This window comes from Equus caballus, chromosome 8 (genome assembly GCF_041296265.1).
Source record: "Equus caballus isolate H_3958 breed thoroughbred chromosome 8, TB-T2T, whole genome shotgun sequence".
Classification (NCBI taxonomy): Eukaryota; Metazoa; Chordata; class Mammalia; order Perissodactyla; family Equidae; genus Equus; species Equus caballus.
This window is the reverse complement of record NC_091691.1, coordinates 25871779-25893906: the sequence shown is the minus strand read 5'-3', so window position 1 is coordinate 25893906 and position 22128 is coordinate 25871779. Positions and strand designations below refer to the sequence as shown.

Sequence of the window (22128 nt, the reverse complement as noted above, 5' to 3'; positions counted from 1 at the left end):
GAACACGTTCTGATTGGCTGGTTATGTGTACAAAAATCAGCCCTTTTTCAAAAAGACCAAAAGTCCAGGGAGAAATGAAAAGCCACAGGAGAGACGAGAAAGATAAGGGAAGAAAGGAGGGAAGAATGTTAGCGACAGGACACAGTGAAATGAGCAGCAGAAAGTGCATCCCCTTCACAAGGAGATCAACTGAGTCAGAAGCTGAGAGATGGAGCAGAGACTCGCGGCACAGCGTGAGGGGACAAGTGCCCGCTGACACCTTATTAAGTAGCTCTCAAAAGACACCAGGTGCGTACCTGTGGACAGGGAAGAAACAGCAATTTGGACCATATCTAAATTGAACAGAGAAAGCTTGGAAGTTAAAAACAAACAAACACACACACACACACCACATATAACAAGAGTAGTCATCACGTCCCTCAAAATTGATGTTACCTCAATAAGTAAGAATCATCTAGATCTTTAAAACACATGTCTCATAGGGGCTGGCCCCGTGGCCGAGTGGTTACGTTCGCGCGCTCCACTGCAGGCGGCCCAGTGTTTCGTTGGTTCGAATCCTGGGCGCGGACATGGCACTGCTCCTCAGACCACGCTGAGGCAGCGTCCCACATGCCACAACTAGAGGAACCCACAACGAAGAATACACAACTATGTACCGGGGGGCTTTGGGGAGAAAAAGGAAAAAATAAAATCTTTAAAAAAAAAAACAAAAAACACATGTCTCATATTCCAAAACAACGAATTGTATTTACGTATTACCCTCTTTTTCAGCACTGGGTATCTTACATTTGTGCCATCACAGAATTAGGTAATGAGACAAGGAGACTAACAAAAAAACTCACATGAAAACTTGTTTCCTTAACTGTCACTTGAAATATGCAAACCTCTTATTTCCACTGAAGAACGCAGTTTTGATGTAGCAAAAGCCTCACAGGAACACGGAGACGAGCCCCACAGCCCTGGAGTGGGAAAGGCTGAGTACAGCAGTCCCCCGTCGGCAGCTTCAGTTACCCAGGGGGTAAAGCAAAACTATGGATAAGCGGGGCCACTGTATTCAAAGTTCAGAAGCCAGCAGGGCAGAGATTGATGACTTCAACTATATTTAACAAAACACTTCTGCATGACCAAAGCAAATAAACAGAAACACCAAAATAAGGGACAAATTGCAGAAAATATTTTTTCTTATATCACAAAGAGCCAAAAGAAATAGTAAGAAAAAGACCAACAACCCAGTAGGAAATGGACAAAGCATGTGAACAGAGTTCACCAAAAAAACGAAAATTCAAAAGGCTCTTAAACATATTCAACGTCCCTCAAAATAAGAGAAATGCAACAGCCGGCGACACCTGTCGAAACTGAGCCAGCAACTCCCTATCTGGGCGCTGATCCTAGAGACAGACGAGTGCGTGTATGAGCTGTCACATGCTACGTGCTAGTCACTGCAGTGGCATTCATCAAACTGGAAACCACCTAAATGACCAGGGAACTAGGTAAGTAAGCCATGGGGCTCCATACAAGGGGACACTAAATAGCTATAAAAAATAGGGAAGTTTTATTAAGTGAAAAGAACAGTATGAGGAACACGCAACCTTTTGTGAGGAAGGAAAGAAAAATATCTATTCCTGTCTGCTTAGCTCTGATTAAGAAACACAGCCCTAACAGAACTAAAACAATGCCAGCTCTTAGCAGGCAACTGGACAGGTGAGGCCACGGTGCGGAGGAGCACTTCACCAGGTCTTTAAACCATGTGACTGTACTACTCACTCAAAGAGCAAAACAAAAATGCACGAGCAAAACATCAAAAATAGAAACACCACACAACCCAGCTGTCCACTCCTGGGTATCTACCCAGAGAACCTGGAATCAACGATCCAAAGAGACATTTGCCCGCTGTGTTCACTGCAGCATTATTCACAATGGCCAAGACGTGGAAGCAACCCAAGTGCCCATCGACGGATGAGTGGATAAAGCAGACGTGGGTATATAAATGGAATACTACTCAGCCAAAAAAAAGACAAAATTGTCCCATTCGCAACAACAGGGATGGCCCTTGAGGGTGTAATGTTAAGTAAAATAAGCCAGAGACAGAGAAAGACAAAAACTGCATGATTTCACTCATATGTGGAAGATAAACAAACACATGGACAAAAGAAGAGATCAGTGGTTACCTGAGGGGAAGGGGGTGGGGGGTGGGCATAAGGGGTAAAGGGGCACATTTACATGGTGACTGACAAATAAAAATGTACAACTGAAAGTTCACAACATTGTAAACTATTATGACCTCAATAAAACAAAAAAATGCATGAGCACACATACATCCTCCAAAGACTGACTCTTCATAATTTCAGTTCAAAAGAAAGGTCAATATGGTGCCCTCTCATTACTCTATGGAATCTTCATTGCCTTTATTTCTCTGATTCCCCAAGAGAAGCGCCAGTGGTTTTGGTGCTGGCCGGGGAGGGGCAGCTGCCTTACCGAGCCCTCCTCGAGCGCGCAGCGCAGGGCGTGCAGGTCGGCCTCGGGACACCAGACCTCTGCAATGAGGCACTTGTTTGTCACGTCAAAGCTGCACATGTTCAGCATGTGGTAAATGGCCTTCATTTTCTTCACCTGGATCACACGGCTGTAGACCGACTCGGCAGCTTTACACAGCACCTGCCTTAAATAATCCTCGGTTTTGTGAAGCACCTGGGTGAGGACAAACACAGGCTTTCAGCACAGGGGGCATTTCCCAGTTTTTGTCCATCGGGCAGCTGACTTCCTTTAGGGGAATTTCTCCCCATTGATGGAGATTAATTCCAGGGACTGGCCTTTCCCAGGACAGTTAAGGGAGCGGTTCATTCCTCCTCCTCCAGGCCCGCAGTACCACCAGGAGGCAGGCAGAAAACCTCAGCTCAGTTAATCAGATGCTCTCTTGGGAGATGCCTCTCCAGACTTGACCCCAAGGGCAGAGAAAATGGTTAGAAGTCGTCATCGCTGTGGCAGCATGAGCCCGGCTGGGTCCAGAGCGCCCCGGTTCTTGCCCATTCCCAACCTTGGCTCAGCTCCCTGTCAACCAGCCACCACCTCGCATTCCATCCCATCCTGCCAGGAAACCCCCTTGGGCTTCAGCGAGTCAGCGTGCACCTCTCACCACCAAGAGCCCTCACTGACAGGAGGAGAAACACACATTAAAACAGTGCAGGTAAAAGAAAAGCCACCACTTGAAATGCGGCTTGTTTGTCTTCTCTGATGAAGAGTTACACTCCAACACGTTAAAGAGAACCAGAGAAGCTTTTCTAAAGTCCCATCACTACTATCCAGGTTTCTACCAGGCTGCTAAAATAAAACTTCCAGGAAGAGGACGGAGGTAAGTGACATTCCAGTTTCCCTCAAACATCTTGATTTGTCCACAACCAAAATATTCCCTATTAAAAAAGAAAGTAAATGGATTTGTAAATGTTTCATAAGCCTCAGATAAGAAGGCAACAGTTTCCGGTTTACTCACAGTATAAAGATCTTGAATCCGGGTATTGAGTCCCTCCTGAATCTCCCTTCGCTCCTCGGCAGTATTTGGGTAGGGGTAAATGTGGCAGTGGTAACTGGAAGACACAATCAACACAGTGTCACACCTGCCAGAACTCGAAGAGCCTACATCGAACACTAGAATTCTATCAACCCACTACTTGGGCCTAGCTCCTTCCAAAATGGAATACAAGCAGCCCCCTGGGAAAAGGGGCAGACACCGGCCCCCGCCCACGGTAAGACCCTGCACACAGACGCTCAACAAACGTCTACTGAATTCAACAAGTTTCGCAAACTCTCTCTTGGATCCAAATTCCATTTCTGCCCTCGATGATTCCTGGAAGCTCGTTCTCAATTCCAACTTTCTAAAATTCACTGCCATTCTCGAGTGGGGAAGCATTGAACAACTTTGAAACACAAAAACAAAGACAAAGAACTCACAACAATCACCTATAAAAAGAGAGAAAATAAAGGGGACAAAAAGCTCTGGTTTCCTAGCAACAGCCTCTGACACACCACAGGGCGTCTTCCGAGGGGGCTTGCGACACCACAGCACCCAGGGAACGGAGAGCTGTGCCCCCAAACTGCAGTTACTCCCACATGGCCTTAATATTTTAATGCCAGACTTAATATTTTTCAAGTTCTGACTATTAAAATTAAACGCTTACTCTAGCCTTACCCTAAGCAATGATATCTGTGAAATCCTGGGTTTGTGTGCGGTTACAGTTTTTTCTAATCTACGTAAAAATAAATATACATCTATTAAAATAACAACAGGTTAGTCCACCTAAAACCTAAAATTACTTTCCCTACCACAAATGACTGAATATCAGACACTGAGCCACAAGAAAAAAGGCCATCTAAAATTTCCCCGAGTGGAAGAAAACAAAGGAGTGTTCTTTTGAGTTTTTTATTTGGCTTGGCGCATTCTTCCATTTGTTGACAAGAATAAGTCACAGGTAGATTCCTGCTTTGACATGAGTCACCACCTACTTCCGGCTTACTCTGTCCTCCAGTACAGTGTACTTTTCCCTGCATCAACTCCTTTAGTCCTAACAGCCCTACGAGAAGGGAAACCCGGACCTGGGGACTTCCTAAGTGTGCCCAGTGAGGGCGTGGCACCCTTCCCCATGGTGCACAGGAGACGACGGCCAAGTGTTCAGCAAAGAATGAAGCACACACTCAATGATGACAGAGAAGCCTATGTGGAGCTAAAACTATGAGGAATGCACAAAATATTAAAATTTGATTCTCTCACCAATTGCTCCTAAGCCTTGATTCCTAAGAAAAAAAATGAAATCTGGGAATGATATTAACATGGTCTCTACTTCTAAATTATTTTAAGTACTGCACTGGCAAGAGAGATGACAAATTAAATGTTTAAAAACATGGTACTACAGCAAAGATATCACGTAACAAAACCCAGCAGCCTTTGCACTCACTGTATTTCTCTTCAAACATAGAGAGACATTTAAGGAAAAGTAGAAGTTACTGAATATAAAGAAATAAATGAAATGAAACGTTTCTTTTTCTTACCAATCACATATCTTCTTAACCTTGTAGCCAATCTGCTCTCCCCAGAAGGATATCAGAAACACATACCATTTTATGACTTCTCCCTACAAAGAATAAATAAGGATAATTGTTACTTCCGTGTCTAGAACTTTGAAAACGGGCAACTCACACTGTGCTGAAGAGTTAGTTCACTCATTCATTCAACAACTACTGTCAGAGGGGAAGGCGGTGGCGTGGGCGAGAGGGGTAAAGCGGCACCTATGTATGGCGACGGATAAAAATTAAACTATTGGTGGTGAGCACAATGCAGTCTATACAGAAACTGATACATAATAACGTACACTTGAAATTACACAATGTTATAAACCAATGTGACCTCAAGAAAATATTTGAAAAAAAGAAAAAAGTAAACAAGTAGCGTCAATCCTTATTATCTGAGGATTCCATAATGGCAAATTCACCCTAAAATCATTCCTAACTCCAGAATCAATACTCACTGTTTTTTCAGTCATTTGCAGACATGTGGAGCAACAGAAATTGTGAGTTACCCAGTGTGCACATTCCAGCTGAGGTCAAACAAGGAGAATTCTGCCTTCTTGTTTCAGCTCTCATACTGTAAAACTGCGGTCTGACAGTACCACCTTTTTCACATTTTTGTGCTTTGTGTTGGTGATTTCGCTGTTTCAAATGGCCTCAGGGGTAGTGCTGAAGCACGGCTAGTGTCCCTGGGCACAGGAAGGCTGCGACGGGACTTACGGAGAAAGTACGTGTGTTGCATAAGTTTTGTTCCAGCATGAGTGACAGTGCTGTTGGTGGTGAGCTCCATGTTAAGGAGTCAACAAGATACGTTAAGTAAGGCGTCTTTAAACAGAAACACATGGAAAACAAGATTATGTGTTAATAAGTTGACAAAAACGTTGTGAGCAGAGGCTGGCGGGGACCTAACCCTGTGCGTCCCCCAGGAGCAGTGGTTCAGCACGCACAGACTTTATAGGATATAACTGCTGCGAACAATGAGAACCAACTCATTTACAAAGATTCTACACATGAAACTGAAAAGGTTTTTGGCCTATTTGCCAGGCGCTATTCCAGGTACCAGGAATAGAGCAGCAAACAAAACAGATAAAAATCTCTGACCTGGAGCGGGGAGGAGGGGCGGGGAGCTTATATTCAAGTTGGCAGCGAGAGACACAAAGAAAGTATGTGATATGCCAAAAAGAGACAAATGCTATAAAGAAAATAAAGCTGAAAGGGGCAAGAGGGAGGGAGCGGCAGGGAGCTGCGATTTTCCCTAGGGTGATCAGGCAAGGCCTTCCTGAGACGGGGGCATCGGAGCCGAAAGGAGTGAAGGAGGTGAGGCAGGAGGCCATGCGGACAGGGCAAGAGCCTGCAGAGCCACAGGAAAAGCTCGCACAGAGGCAAGGTGAGGACAGCAGGAAGGCAGTGCAGCTGAGGAGGCGTGGACAGGAAGAGAGCAGTAACACAGATGGTCAAAGCAAACCCCGCATCCTGTCCAGAGCAAAGACCAGAAGAACACACGCAGAAAGGTGAGCAGTGGCACCTTCTGTGCGGGAGGATCACAGGTGACCAGTTTTCCCCGTGTTTTCTATATTGTTCTGTGTTCCACAGTGAGCGCACATTTCCTCTGGAATCACGGGGGAGGTAAAGAGTTATGGGTTCAAGATACAGCTCTCGTATTTCTTCAAAGACATTTAATGCCCTTTAACATATCTGGTAAAAACTCAGCACAAAAGGGCTAGAAATTGTATAGGAAAAAATTTGGGGGGGCCGGCCCCGTGGTGTAGTGGTTAAGTCCGGGGTGCTCCACTTTGGTGGCCTGGGTTCATAGGTTCAGATCCAGGGTACAGACCTACACCACTCATCAGGCCATGCTGTGGGACTGGCACAGATGTCAGCTCAGAGAGAATCTTCCCCATCAGAAAAAAAGAAAAAAAATTTTAACTTCAGAAAATGTTCTGGGGCCAGCCCCGTAGCCAAGTGGTTAAGTTCGCACACTCCCGCTTCAGTGGCCCAGGGTTTCGCCAGTTCGAATCCTGGGCGTGGACATGGCACCGCTCATCAGGCCATGCTGAGGAGGCGTCCCACATGCCACAACTAGAAGGACCCACAACTGAAAATACACAACTACGTACCAGGGAGAAAAAGGAAAAGTAAAATCTTAAAAAAAAAAAAAGAAAATGTTCTGTATGAGAATGACATGTTCTCTGAAGAAAGAAAAAACTCAAAAGAATATGTAAGTGCTACTTCAGAACAGTTTTAATCTTCAGCTTTACAGAGAAAGGTCATAATGGTCACAGTAGAAGGACAATTAACAGATTGCTACTGGCAGGACAAGAGCCACAGAAAAGCAGAAAATATTACAGGTCTATGGTTAATGAACAGCTTGACTGATGAGATTTTCCCAGTGTGTGGTTTACGCAGGCTGAACCCTATGGAAATCATTTCATAGCCAAACTCCTCTTTATGTGTCAAAACTACTGCGGAATATATATTAACTTGCAGCCAAAATCCTGAGGCAAATCTAGAAAAAAAAAACACAAACTCTTTTCTCAAAATTAAGAAGCCCCAGTTCCTTTTCTACCTTTGGTAGATCAGTTCACCCTCATTTAGAGTAATATAGTTATTTTTATGGTGAAGTCTAAAAAAAAATCACAGATATTTTAAAAGGCGATTATAGCTCTTTCTTTCTCCTGTCCTTCTGTTTCCCTTCCAGAATAATTCAGCAGGTGCATGTGGGGATGGACCTGGTGGCAGCGAGGGGTGATGGATGGACGGATGGACAGTGGCCCAGGGCAAAGTCAGAGCCCAAGCAAGGTGAGAAGGCCATGCGCAGAGGAGCAGCCTGGGTGGGTGAGAGTGGGGGTGAGAGCCCGGGTGGGGTGAGGAGGGCGTCCACACCAGAGGGCCACAGGGATGGGGAACTCAGAGCTCCACGCAGGGAGGAGGGAGGAGGCAGAAAAGGGGGACTGGTCACATACAAAGGGATTGGACCAAATGAGTAAATATATTAACAATAACGGGAGCCAAGTTTCTCACCGTCAAAGAAGGAAGTTATACACACAGACAGGGAGAAACTTAGACTGAATCCTACGGTACCAGACTGGAAGTGCGTGTGAACTCACAGCCACAGAAATAAAGTTGTGTGTGTGTGTATACATCCTGGAAAGAGCTAGGGAACAGTGACACCTCAATAACAATGGGCACACCCAGAGACCACATCCCAGCTTCTAAATGCCATTCCCCACTAAAGAGAACCAGGCTCCTTGGAGAAATGGCTGATTCCAGAGCTGTGTGAGGGAAATTACAAGATGGATCTGGACATCTTGTGCAAGAAAGCAAGGAAGTGCTCAAAAAATGATGGGAACACATAAAAAGAACATAAAAGCCAGCTGGAATGGGCTCCAACTGGCCAAATCTAGAGAATTTGAATATCAAAATACATAATTACAGTAAGAGAGTATAACTCATTGAGTAAAACAGGAAATAAATGAATGCACTGAAAATCTGAGGAGGAATGGGATCCTTACAGAGTTTCAAAGCACTTCCTCCGAAACACATATTAATTACAAAAGAAAAAGAGTAACTTCACCAGTGGAGAAGCTACGGCTCACTACACGATCCAGTGATCACAGTGAACATTATCAGCAACGAGACAAACTGAAGCATGGGCCCCAGGGATGCAGCGAGAGCGCAGCAGCACTTCTGTGGCCTTCCTGCCAAAGACGCACGACCCAAATCTAATCATGAGAAAACCAGACAAACCCAAAGTTGAGGGACATTCTACCAAAAAAGAATTGGTCTGAAATAATTTTAAAATGTCAAGGTCATGAAACTCAAGGAAAGACTAAGAAACTGTCCCAGAATGAAAGAGACCAAAGAGATGGGACAATCAAATGCAAAGTGTGATTCTAAACTAGATCTCTGGCTATAAAAGACGGTACTGAGCGAAGCAGCGAAAGGTGAATGGGAGCTGAGGCTGGGAGAGTACTGACGTACCTACGTTAATTTCCTGGTATACTGCGTATTAATTTCCCAGTCTATTCTGACAGTGCGGGACAAAGTCCTCAATTTAGGAACTACATGAACTGTTCAAGGCTGATAAGGCGTCAGGGGAACAACTCACTCTCAGATGGTTCACTTGCACCGAGCCTCCAACTTTGCTGTAAGTCTGTCGCTGTTACAAGGTGATCGTGACATTTACTCACCGTTTCAGGGTCTTCGAGGGGCTCATCCAGTTCTGCATAGGTCAAGATGGTGTACCCTTTGCAGACCCTCCACAACATCTTTTCAAATGCTTCAACTTTTCCTTGGCTAATTAGGCCAGATACAAATCTATGAGACAATAAAGATAACTGTAGTCAATTGAAAGTAACGAGTATTATCACATTAAAAGGATGACGAAGACCGTCATTTCTGGCAAAATGGTACAGACATCCTGAAAGCCCTCCAACTGCAAAACATCTAAAATGCTGGATAGAATATTTCTGCAACATCCCTTTAAATGTACAGCTGAGCCTATATATAATTAAGAGAAATTCTTGCTATCCAAAAAGAAAACAGGACCTCACAGCCATCCTGATATATTATACTGACCCAGCATCTTAAGGCCTCGAGTTTCAATGCCAGCATGGCAGATGGGAGACAGGCGCTGGGTCAATATAAGGTGAGGAGATGGAACTGAATCCCTCGACCCCCTAAAATTGGGACTCCCCCGAAGGGCTGCAGCTTTAGTGAACGGGTGACTAGAAAAAGTCCACCTTGCAAATGCGCCTACAAGTAAACTTGTTTATTTCAGTTTTGGTTCCGGATAGAAGGAAAAAAATCTTCCTTAAGAATTTATAACCACAATTTAGAATTCACTCAGGTTTGTGGCTGAAATCACATTACCTGCATAGTGAAAAAACAAACAGGAAAACAAAAAACCCAAGCTGAGAAATTAATGTAAAATGATTGCAAGTTGGTAGAATGCTCCCAGGTACCTGACAAATGTAAAAATAAATGCTCTCTGAAGGAATACACCCTCAAACTAAACATCCAGGAATTCCTAAGATAAGGAACAGAGAAACATAAGTTCATAGTAAAAAGAAATCACAGACCACATGAGGAAACAAGTTATCGTTAGTTCAAGTAAACAGAAAGAATAGGAAGCAGAAAGAGACCCTGAAAATATGATCAGTAAATTAACCGACTCAGTTGAGCCCCTGTTTCCACCAAACAAAACAGAACTTGACATTTGAATGACCAATTATTTTAGGCTTATTGGGATAACACTGAACGGCATAAATGTTCCTTCTTTCCAGTGCATTATACCGAAACAAGAAATCCCCATCATAATTTGCTGAAAAGTCAACGCAGCTGAGTAACTCAGCTCAGCACAGTCAGGAGTGCAGTGTTTTCCTGAACAAACGTTCACTTTCGTTCAACAAGCACAGGCCCTCAGATGGCACGCATCACTCACTCCAGCAGCTCCTCTTCCCTGACGCGAGGGCAGTACAGCTGACAGCCCGGCTGTCGTCACCTACCCCAGTTTTGCTCCCAGCCTCTGCATACTGCTGTAGTCCAACAACGAGTCATTCTCTAAGGCAGGGAATTCTTCATAAGTGGGTTCAAACTACAAAGAGACAGGAAACCAAGGGTGTCTCATTAAAGGTGACACTTCATTTCTCACGTCATGCTTCCAAACACGTTTTGTAACTAACCACTTAGATCTGGTGCCACGGCCCCGAGAGAACTTAGACTGTAAGTCAGCTCTGACAAATGAAGATCATTTCCCCACCCCTTATTTGTAAGCTACTCGAAGACTTTTACAGAAAAGCATAGTTATAATTTATGTGATCACCTTAATCCAAGATGGAGGACCTCTGTCAGAGTCACCACCATGTGAAGTGAAACTGAGTTCGGAAGGGTGCACTTCTCCCCTCTCCGATACTCTGCTGAGTACACTGCTATCACGCAGACTATTCTTTATTTTTATAAATTAGAGATTTTTTTGACATCCTTTACTCTTAGCAATTTGGGGGGGAAAACTAAATTTTAGAGTTCAACTTCCACTGTTCCATTTTTCCGCATGATCACAAAAAGATTTTTTTCAAATGCAAACTGAAGCATTTTACAAATAGGAAGGATTATCGCTGAAACCAACAAACACAGGAAAAGGCTGAAAGCTTTCTTCATGTCATATAATCCAAAAGAGAAATAAAGCTAAGATCAAAATGGATCTCTTCAAGAAAGCAACCCCTCTACAGGAACTGATAAAATCGGAAATCCTACAGGCACGAGAGTTTTAGAAAAGGAAAGCACATGCTCTCAGGTGTCGTGAGTACCTCCACGTTCCGCTTCACGAAGGTTCTCGTCACTCTCAGCATGTGCGTGTACTCAATCAGTTCGAGCAAGTTCTTCCTCAGTTTCTCCTTGTTCTTAGTGACTTCTCTCAGCTCAACTTCAAGCTTCTGCAACTGCTCCTAAAACAGAATGGCCGCTACTTAAGAGGCTGGGGGAGCTCCCCATCTAGCTCCAACAAGCTTTTTACAGCATGCCAAAACCAGGGGAGGTGTGGAAAAGCCAGGATTCATCAGAGTTTGGTAGAGATATGAAAACACAAAAAGACTTTAAAAGCTCATCATTTATTGTTTCACATTAATTCAGGTAACTCCGATGAAGCTCACGCCACGCACGACGGAAAGCGTTCTGGATGCCGTCATGGCTCTAAGTACCCCAAGGCTGGACCCGGTCTCTGATCTCAGATCCTATCATTTCCTCTGGTTTTCCTTTGTGTGCTTATCCCTTATCATACATTGAAGAGTCTTCCTCTTTCAAATCTACATTTCCTTTTATTTGCAACGGAAAATTTCTAGATAATCTTTTCTAAACATACATATCCCCAGTCTATAGCTTAAGCGTTTCTACGCAGTTGCACTTACACAATTATTGGGCAAAAAAATTCTTGGGCACAAATGTTCTTTAATAATTAGTTACATACCAAGCATCCTTAACAATACTTAAGTATTAAAACAACAGAAGCAGAAATCTGTAAAACAAATCATTGACTCAATGAAAACTTGTATTCAAACAAATCACTTGACATACTATATTCATTACTTGTGCTCTGCCTTATAAAAACAAGGAGTCAGTAATCACTATATTTGTAATTATCTCATAAGCAACCCATCAAACAGGCCAAGCCAGATGACTGCTTTCTACTCATCTGATTGTATAATTCTGTCCTGAGTCCACTCCTACACCAAATGGTAAATGACTCGCTCCCAGATAAACAAGCTGAGCAGCCAGCAATGGGATGGCCCCAGTTACACGGTACTAATTGTTTCAGAAGAGCTGTAAGGGGTTCTAGTCTATTTCCCAGTGTGATGAACTACCAGATGATTCGATGGAAACCTCAATGGGTAATCCATGGGGGGATGCTAACGAATAAGACCAGCCGGTGTTCTCACAGGAGGAATATATATGCTCAACACCCCAGACACTGAACTCAGGGAGAAGGAATTCTGCGTGCTGCCCACCTGGAACATCTTCACAGCAGCTTCCGAGAGGGGGAAGTCAGGGAATCAGAAAAGAACATGAAGGGCATGAGGCTGAACCCTCAATTACATGCATGAGGAGAAGCATGCGAAGGCAAGGATAAGCCCAGAGTGAGCTTTCAGAAAAATTACATGACTAACAACTAGATTTTACAACCTAATTCTCGCTACCCTCTCTTCAACACTTACCTGGAAAAGGAGCACATATCTTACACCTTAAGAGAAAACTGAACTACAGTTAAAATTTATCACAGATACTCTCTTACCGAGGTTCTTTCATTTCCAGTCCACGGTTTTGAGAAGAAAGGCAGAAAAGCACTAGACAATATAAAACAAGGAAATAAGCAGTACCTGAGGTGAGTGACTTACGACAGTATCTCCAGAAAGAAGGTACCTGCATTTCCAGAACTTGCTTCAGAGGCGGTGCAGGAGGACTAGCGTCTCCCTCAGGAAGCGGAATGTCAGCTCTGGTAATCTCCTGCACCAAATATGCTGTGCAAATAAAAGTTAACCAAATTACACTCAAAAACTTACTATAAGACATTTCAGTCGGAACATTTTACATCCCAACCTTTCCCAGGTCATCGAAAAATGAACGTCTAAATGCACAAAAATCTTGCGTGTTCCAACTGACACAGGTCACCACTTGCAACTTTATTTCCAAAGGCCTGCAAATAATTCTGCCTAGAGAGAGCATGTAGTGACAAAACAAACAATAACCTGGACAAACATTTTCTGAAACCTCCATTTTCTTCATTTCTAGACCTTTAAAGAACTCTGAATTCACAGCTGTCCCCACGCCTGTAGATAAAGCAGAAAGTGGAGGACACGCCTGGAAGGGCAGGAATAACCCGCTGAGAGACCTACACTAGTCCCGCCAGAGACGGCAGTGTGACTTCCTGCAGACCCCTCACGAGGAAAGCAGCATGCAACAGAAAATCAGAACCTCTGTCACCAAAGGAGCCCTGAGAGACACAGGGCAGAAAGCCGGCTCTCCAGAGAGGCCCTGCCAGCCAGGGTGACTCAGAACAGCCGCACTGCTTCCCCACTCACAACTGACATTAAACCATTAAACACTAGATTCATGACCTTAGGGAAACGCCAATCAAAACTACCTTGAGATATCACCTTATGCCTGTTAGAATGGCTATAATCACCAAGACAAAAGATAACAAATGTTGGAGAGGATGTGGAGAAAAGGGAATCCTCATACACTGCTGGTGGGAGTGCAAACTGGTGTAGCCACTATGGAAAACAGTATGGAGATTTCTCAAAAAATTAAGAATAGAAATGCCATATGACCCAGCCATCCCACTCCTGGGAATTTATCCAAAGAACCTGAAATCAATGATCCAAAGAGACTTATGCACCCCTATGTTCGCTGCAGCATTATTCACAATAGCCAAGACATGGAAGCAACCCAGTGCCCATCGACTGATGAGTGGATAAAGATGTGGGGGGTGTGTGTATACATATATATATGTAATGGAATACTACTCAGCCATTAAAAAAGGACAAAGTCGTCCCATTTACAACAACATGGGTGGACCCTGAGGGTACAATATTAAGCGAAATAAGCCAGAGAAAGACAAACACTGTATGACTTTACTCACGTGGGAGATAAACAAACACATGGACAAAGAGAACAGATCACTGGTTACCAGAGGGGAATGGGGTTGGGAGTTGGACAAAAGGGGTGTAGGGGCACATGTGTATGGTGACAGATAAAAATTAGACTACTGGTGGTGAGCACTATGCAGTCTACACAGAAACTGAAAAATTATAACGTACACCTGAAACTTCACAATGTTATAGACCATTATAACCTCTAAAAATTTTTTAAAAACTACATTCTTGAAACTAATAGTGAACCAGCCAAGCTTAGGTTAAGGTTAATTTCTTTAGTTTATATTTTCAATTCCATGAAGCATTCTTTTCCTTAGGATAAAAGTCACAATACCTGGTAAAGTCATGAGTAGATACAACATTTTGGAGAAATGTTACTGGCTGTTTTATTATGAAAAAAAGAAAAAGACAGCGAGGCTGTCTGACCGACCAGACAGCAAAGGAAGCAGTAGGTGTGAGCGGTTCCCGAAAATGGACACAAATTCTTTTAACCTATTTACACCTAAATCTACTTGAGAGTTTCTTTTTTCTTTAAGTCTGTATTCTTTCTGAAACAGTTTAAGCTACAGGAAGTCCTGGACACTTATAATAGGTTGTCACTCCTGCCATGTTCAAGATGTCACAGACGAGGAAGGAGTCTGAGCTGCCGAGCTTTAATGGCCAACAGTCAGAGCACGGACCTAACACCTTCAGAAGGCCGGAGAAAAAGGAAACTATCAACCACTCTCCCTGCTAGTTCCTACTTCCCTCGTTCTCTGAGGTATTTTTAAGTCACATATTAACATGTATACAATGTTTTTAAGTTACTATAAACTACAAGGAATTGGTTAAATAAATTATGGCACATTAATACAATGAAATGCTTTGCAGCCATTAAAAATGACAATGGGTCAACCTGTTTATTGAAATGGAAGATGTTACAGTGAGTACCATTAAGTGAGAAACAAAATAACCTGACTATTATGTATGTAAATCCTTACCTTTATAGATGAATAGTAAAAAGCACGGGGAAAAACGTAAATATCATATATATATTTAAAAATAAATAAAAATAATATAAATATATCAAATAAGTATACAAAAACATAAACATTTATTACATAAAATAATATAAATCTATAATATACAGGTTTATATATATGTTTTATTATATAAAAACACAAACCTATAGAAAAATAACATAAACCTACATAACAGTGATTACCTCTGAATATTGAGAATACAATTTCTTTTTTCTTTCTGCTTGTCTGTGTTTTCTAATTTTTCTCAAGTGAACAAGGTCTGCTTATATAAAAATAACTAGCTACGTTATTAAAATAAACTTACCCAGTATTCGCTCTAGCTCTTCACACCTCTTCACCTCACCAACAAATTTCCTTTGGAAAGAACTTACATTCTGGTTGAGCTGAAAAAAGGATAAAAAATTTGCTTTGAATTTTCTACAATTTAAAAATAAATTTGATTTTGAAAATATTATTGGCAAAGGTTTGGGGAAAAGCACATCCTTGTTTACTACTGAATGAAAGTATAAATTGACATCACTTTTCTGGAAAGTGATTTGGCAACTGTTATCAAAAAAGCCTGAAAAATCCTTTGGCCCAGAGATAGCCCATGAAGAAATTTAACCTAAAGGAAAAACCGTAGATACAGACATAAATTCATCTAGAAGAACACCAATCTCAGGGATACAGAAAAAACAATAACAATCGAAAATGCGTTAAAGAAATTACCGTCTATATCCATACCACGGAATACTACTCAGCAATGAAAAAGAGCCAGCTACTGACACACTCAACACCAGGAAGGGCTCTCAGAAACACAATGCAAGTGAAACAAGCTGACACGAAAGTCCACATGTGCGATTCCATTTCTATGAAATGTTCAGAAAGGGCAAATCTAGAGGCAGAAAGTAGATTAGGGATTGCCTGGGGCTGGGGTAGGAATGGCGATTAACTGCAAGTGAGCATAAGGGATCTTACTGGGGTGACATAATGTTCTAAAACTGGACACGGGATGGTGATGATGGATGCACAACAGTAAATTTTCTAAAAATCAATGAATTGTACACTTGAAACGAGTGAATTTTATGATACACATCAATAAAGTTGTATAAAATTATGGTTCAGTCATACAACTGATTACTACACACTTATTAAAAATTATGTTTTAAATGAGTAAGTTATTTATATTAAGAAATTATTATTAACAATTTTAGGCATGATAGTATGGTATTGTGGCTATGATTTTTAAGTGTCCTTATCTTTCAGAGATACTTATTGTAATATTTATAAATGAAATTACACATCTGGCAGTTACTTCAAAATGCTCCTGTCTAGGAGGCAGTGGTGAGTTTCTATTGTGTGTACATGGGAGTTCACTGTTCCCATACACTCTTTCCTCCACTTAACTTCTTCGAATACAAAACTTAAAACAATAAAAAATATTGTAAAAGAATACTTAATAAAATGAGGAAATTAGTCATAATCTGTGTAGGAAAAAAAGTCAAGATATTTTGAGTGTGGTTCCAATTATATTAAAATACATATATAAGTACATTTTAACATATTATTAGAAAAATAATGTTTGATTGACCAATATTAACCAAAAAGTTAAAATGATTATTTCTAGGTATTGGGACCCCGGAAGTTAGTATCTTATTCTTACTTACTCTTCTTTGGAAGTTTTCCAAATTTCCCACAATGGACATATATTACTTTTATTAAAAAAAAAATGACAGTAACCGTTCATGTTGAAAGGCATTTAGGACGGAATTTTATCTTTACTCCATCAAGCATTTGTACTGGGCACTTTCAAAACATAGAACGAGACAACGGGTGGGCACGAAACTGCTCAGGCAAGCGGAGAAGGGTCCGCCCCAGAGGCTCAGTTCTTGTTCAGTTTTTCAAAATTTTGTTCTCATCATTCACCAAATGAGAACTAAAAATTCCAATTTCACTTCTGTTTGTCACATCTGTATTCATTTCTGGAAGTCAAACTAACCCGAAGTAACCACTTTCAAGTCCCTAACGATTCAAACACCACCTATTTCTAGAGAACTAAGAATGTGAAAAGGAAGCTACGCACCAGAAGCCATCTACAACACAGCTTCTCAGTTTCAATTTTTTTCCTTCAATCTCAAACACTAGCTTAATTGGACATTACGGTTCTACAAATAGAATCTTCACGAAGAGGCCAATTTCTAAGACAATGAGACCAACAGGACTGGATTCGACATACACCATCTTACATGTTAGGTGTTCTTTTCTGTTGCGTGGTTTCTTTCACAAAGTTTTGTTTGTTTTCTTTGTAGGAAGGCAACATCATCCTAATTCCAGGCTGATGATATCACGTATATTTTAACGCAGATTCATTTGGGGACTAACGTTTAACCTAGACACACTACACTGGCAGAAGACACCTCGTGTGTTTTTACTGATAGCCACACCAGTGATGTCCTCACTCCAGCAGCTAAAGGACTAAAGGAGAAAACTCTCCTTAGACTGCAGACTGTTACATAAGTGACATGAACTTCCCCGTCACTGAGTCCTGCTGGTTATTTGAATAACCTTTCTTTTTTGCAAGTCTTCTCATTGGCTGTCACGACGGAAATCCTTGACCTGCCTCCCTTCCCTTAGAAGGATTACTAAAAGAAAAGGGAGAAACCATCCAGCCTGGGCAAGCCAGGAAAGGCTGACGTCAGTGATCCCATCCGCTGAACCCGAAGTCAGTAAGGAACTCCAGAGAAAGTGTCAGATGTGACAGAGCTTTCTGCACTAGCACCACGCTGCTCGACAGTCAACACACACACACACACACACACTCACCTGAGCTCTGAAAAACTAGCACCGCACGAGAAAGAGCTCATTTTACCATTTTAGCTTTATTTTCCTTCTGGAAAAAGATGAAGCGCTTTCTTTTCCTTTCACTGATTTCCAGTTAAAAAGGATCTCAAGTCTCCTCCACTCCCTAATGTAATGTACTGTGAAAGTGGAATCCCTGTGGCGATTAGGGCATTTGTTCAAATCTCTAAGATTTAAGCTTGATAAGTCTCTTGGCTTGAGTACTAACAGGATGCAACAAATCTACTTGTAATAAAGAAGGGAGCCCGCTTCCCTCACAACTGTTTCCTGAATCTTTCGGGTGCTCCTCACAGCTCAGCACAGCACTTGCCAGATGAGTGGGTACCGTGTCCTGAAGCCCAAGTGGCTCCAGGAACCAGGAAGAGAGCCGGGAGTGCCCTGAAGCCTTGCCTGTTACGCAGGAGTTTCTCCCTGACCTTGACATTGCCTTAGGGGGCCAACCCAAGGATCACTGATATCAGATCTTGGGGTAGGCATGTTCTCTTTGGAAATTAAGGACCCCCTCCGAAAGATGAAGGGAAACAACCAAGAAATGAAAGTTGTGGCCCAGGAAATAAGATGTTCACCTGAAGCGACTCCCAGTTCAATCAGTAAGTATTAGGTCCTGCTTAATAACCCACGGTCCACAGGGGTTCTTCTTCCTCCTAGCACTTATCACAGTTCATAATCAATCTGTCTGTCTCCTCCCAGACTGTGAGCAACAAGAACACAGGGACTTTGTCCGCCTCGCTCACCACTGAGTCTCCAGGACTCAAACCAGGGTCGAGAACAGAGCAAGCACTCACTGAAAGCTTGCCGGAGTGTTCAACAAACGCCCATCCACACAAGGACCGGGCTAAGTCTTGGGGAATCCGGAGGGAGCAAGTCAGGCAAGGCCTTTATCCTTGGAGGTGACAGTCCTCGGTGGAGACAAACAATAAACGAGTAAACAGATACATAAACAAGTGTTTGTTATGACCCGCTCCGGAGACGGCTCCCATTCTAACAAACACTGCTGTGCTGCACGCCTCACCAGGCAGTGGCACGGACATCATCACACATCGGTGAAGAAAACCGACCAAACCCCTCCCTCCCCTCCAGGAGCTTAACCAAGCTGCTTCCCAGGCCAGCTCTGGGCTCTCCCGTCCCCTCCGCCTGGGACCCTGTTCCCCCAGATCTCCCCATGGCCGGCTCCTTCCCATTCAGGTCTCGGCCCAAACGTCACCTCCTCAGAGAGGCCTCCCTTGACCACCCCACCCGAGCCACCATCACGCCACCCCGTTTTGCGTTCTTTCTAGCACCCATTATCCCGTTTACGGATTTATTAGCTTGATATCTGTCCCCGCACCCCCGGAGGATCCCGAAGGACTGCAAGAGGCCTTCTCGGATTCGCTCCCCGCTCGCGCAGCGCGGGCACCCAGGGCGCTCCCCGAAGTTGATGGGGACCACCCGGGGCGCTCCTAACCAGGCGCCCGGCGACCCCGGGCTCGGGCCCCGCTCGGCGGAGGCATGGCCGGTGGGCTGGGCCCCGCTGCCCCGTCTGGGACGGGGGGACACGGCTGCCCCGCGCCGGCGCCCGCGGAGGAGGCCCAGCGAGGGCGGGCGGCCGCGGCGCGTCTCCGGCGACACTCACGTCTCGGAACTGGACCAGGCCCTTCTCGCCCAGGGCGCTGAGGCACTCGTAGGCCGTGCCCGACTGCAGGAAGAGCTGCGCCAGGCACATGGTCTCGCTCCGGAACAGGGACCCCATGCCGGCCGGCCCGCGCCCCGGCGGGGCCCGAAGGCGGCGGCGGCTCCGCGCGCGCGGGCCCGCACGGTCAGCCGGGGCGGCCCGGGCCTCGGGATCCTGCTGCGGCCTGGCCGCGGCCCCGCACCATGGGGCTCCCGACGGCACGGCCCCCCGCGTCCTGCCACCGCGGCCGCCGCTCCAGCCGCCGCCACCGCGGCCGCCCGCCAGGCCCCGCCCCCCGCGGCCGCCGGTTCCGGTTCCGCCCCCGCGCGCCCGCCCCCCGCCGGCCGACCAATGGGCGCCCGGAGTTGCGGCCGCCGCCAGCCGGGCCAACAGGCGCAAACCCGGCGAGGGACCGCCGAGGCTCCCGGCGCCCAGCCGGCCCCGACGGAGGACAGCCCCTCGCTCTGCGGCTGAGAGCTCGCTAAAATGAGCTTCGTTGAGATGACGTGCCATAAGGCTCACCCGATGAGAGCGTACAGTTCTGTGATTTTAGTAAAGTTACAGGGTTGCTGTGCAGCCATCATCACGATCAATTTTAGAACCTTTCCATCAATCCCTAAAGGATTCCTCCTGCTCAGCTGCATCAATCCCCTCTCCATCGTCAGCCCAGGGCAACCACTAAACAACTCTGTCTCCACAGATGCCTTTTCAGGACATTCAGATCAGCGGAACGATGCCCTATGTGGTGTTTGCGGCTGGCGTCCCTCTCGGGTCCTGTCCCCGTGCAGACCAGAGAGCAGGGTCGGATGTCCGGGACTGCAGTCCGGCCCACGGCTCGTGCCTGCTGCGATCCCCCACACGGCAGCCACAGTGACTCCGACAGTGGACGAAAATCCGATGTGAGCCTACTTAAAGTCCTCTGGCTTCCCCCACTGCATGCAGAATAAAATCCAGACTTCTTACCACGGCCAGCAAGGCCCCACGGGATCGAGCCTCCACCTTCCCCACGCCCTCGTCTCCGACCTGCTCTGGGCTCCCTTGGCTCCAGCGGGACCTGCCTTCTTTCTCTTGCCAGGTGGAGGCCCTTGAACTTGCTGAGCCCTCCGTCTTCCTAGGACACCCTGCTCCCAGACCTTCTCAAGGCCGGCTCCTTCAGGTCCTGGCTCAGATGTCCCCTCCTCTGAGACGCTGTCCATGACTCCTCGAAAAAGTAGCCCTCCCACCCCACCCCATCACGTTCCTGTTTTATTTTCTTCATGGCACCTACCACTATCTGAAATTATCTCCTCTGTGTGTTTATTGCCAGTTTTCCCCCAGAAGAATGGAAGCTCCACCTGACAAGGGACATTGTCTTGGTATCTCGAAGGCACAGCACACAGTAGCCACTCAATAAATATTTTTCAAATGCATACGTGAATGTATAAACTTGGAAAAGTTAAACCCATATATAGTATGCCCCCTAGATCCCATTCTACTACCAAAGTGAGTTTTTCCCTTTAAGTACAAAAAGCATCCTAACAAAGCCCACAAAATCAGGCTTAATTACTTGTCAGTCCAAAATTTTAAATTAATTTTCCAGAGCTAGTTAAACTGCCACAGAAAGGCTTTCTGAATCAGTGCAATTAATTAGGCAGTGGGTATTTCCTTTTCTTTGACAAAAGACAATCTTTGACTCCTATAGGGTGAGATCACTTCAGCCCACAGAGAACCAAACCAAAGAAAGAGAGCAGCAGGCGAGGAATCCAGTGTTTCCCCAAAGTAATACGATAATGGTACTTGAGAGGAAATTTTCTTTTTAATATTTTATTTTTCCTTTTTCTCCCCAGACACCACCCTCCCCGGGCACATAGTTGTATATTTTTAGTTGTGGGTCCTTCCAGTTGTGGCATGTGGGACGCCGCCTCAGTGTGGCCTGATGAGCAGTGCCATATCGGCGCCCAGGATTCGAACCTGAAAACCCTGGGCCCTCGAAGTGGAGCACACGAACTTAACCACTCGGTCACGGGGCCAGCCCCAAGGGGAAATTTTTTCTGTCATTAGTTACATGTTTAATATGAATTAGGAAAAAATAGAACTCGATTTATAGATGTAGACTGGAAGGAAGATTTGAGATTCCCTCGGGCAGGAGCTGTGAGCGAAGATGCAACGACACACTTTACGTACTGCTGGGAAATCAGGAGGCACTAGGAAGCCAGTCAAAAAGTGAGAAAGGAAAGAGAAGCACTTTTCACACTTAGGTTTATCGAGAGTGCACAAAGTCCATCTGAAACAGTGAGTAAATGTATCTGGCCCACAAAAAAAAACCTCACAGGAGCTTTGCTGTGGCCAAGGTAGGGCTGTGGCTGACGACAGCCATTTCCCCTCCCAATCCCCCATGCATCATGCTGACCCCTCGTAAGGGGCCACAAGAGGAATT

General features: G+C 44.7%; 1 protein-coding gene and 1 long non-coding RNA gene across 3 annotated transcripts in view; one reads left to right on the top strand and one right to left on the bottom strand.

Moving 5' to 3' along the window:
* ATP6V0A2 (ATPase H+ transporting V0 subunit a2) overlaps positions 1–19999 on the bottom strand; it is a 38621-nt gene extending 18622 nt beyond the window's left edge. The window contains exons 1-9 of one of the 2 annotated variants that reach the window (XM_023647301.2): positions 19674–19999; positions 15528–15606; positions 12970–13067; positions 11364–11501; positions 10563–10651; positions 9246–9372; positions 5041–5123; positions 3488–3581; positions 2476–2688 (exon numbers count right to left, since the gene is read on the bottom strand). In XM_023647301.2, the coding sequence (XP_023503069.1) occupies positions 2476–2688; positions 3488–3581; positions 5041–5123; positions 9246–9372; positions 10563–10651; positions 11364–11501; positions 12970–13067; positions 15528–15606; positions 19674–19790 (1038 nt within the window). In that variant the 5' untranslated portion in view covers positions 19791–19999. Of the gene's footprint in view, positions 1–2475; positions 2689–3487; positions 3582–5040; positions 5124–9245; positions 9373–10562; positions 10652–11363; positions 11502–12969; positions 13068–15527; positions 15607–18846; positions 18910–19673 lie in introns of those variants that run through there. The other variant, XM_070220413.1, reaches the window with a different exon arrangement.
* Positions 20000–20073: 74 nt separating this feature from the next.
* LOC138915224 (uncharacterized) lies at positions 20074–21121 on the top strand. The gene is made up of 2 exons (XR_011420869.1): positions 20074–20611; positions 20788–21121. It is a non-coding gene; the product is annotated as an uncharacterized lncRNA (long non-coding RNA).
* The last annotated feature ends 1007 nt before the right edge of the window (positions 21122–22128 follow it).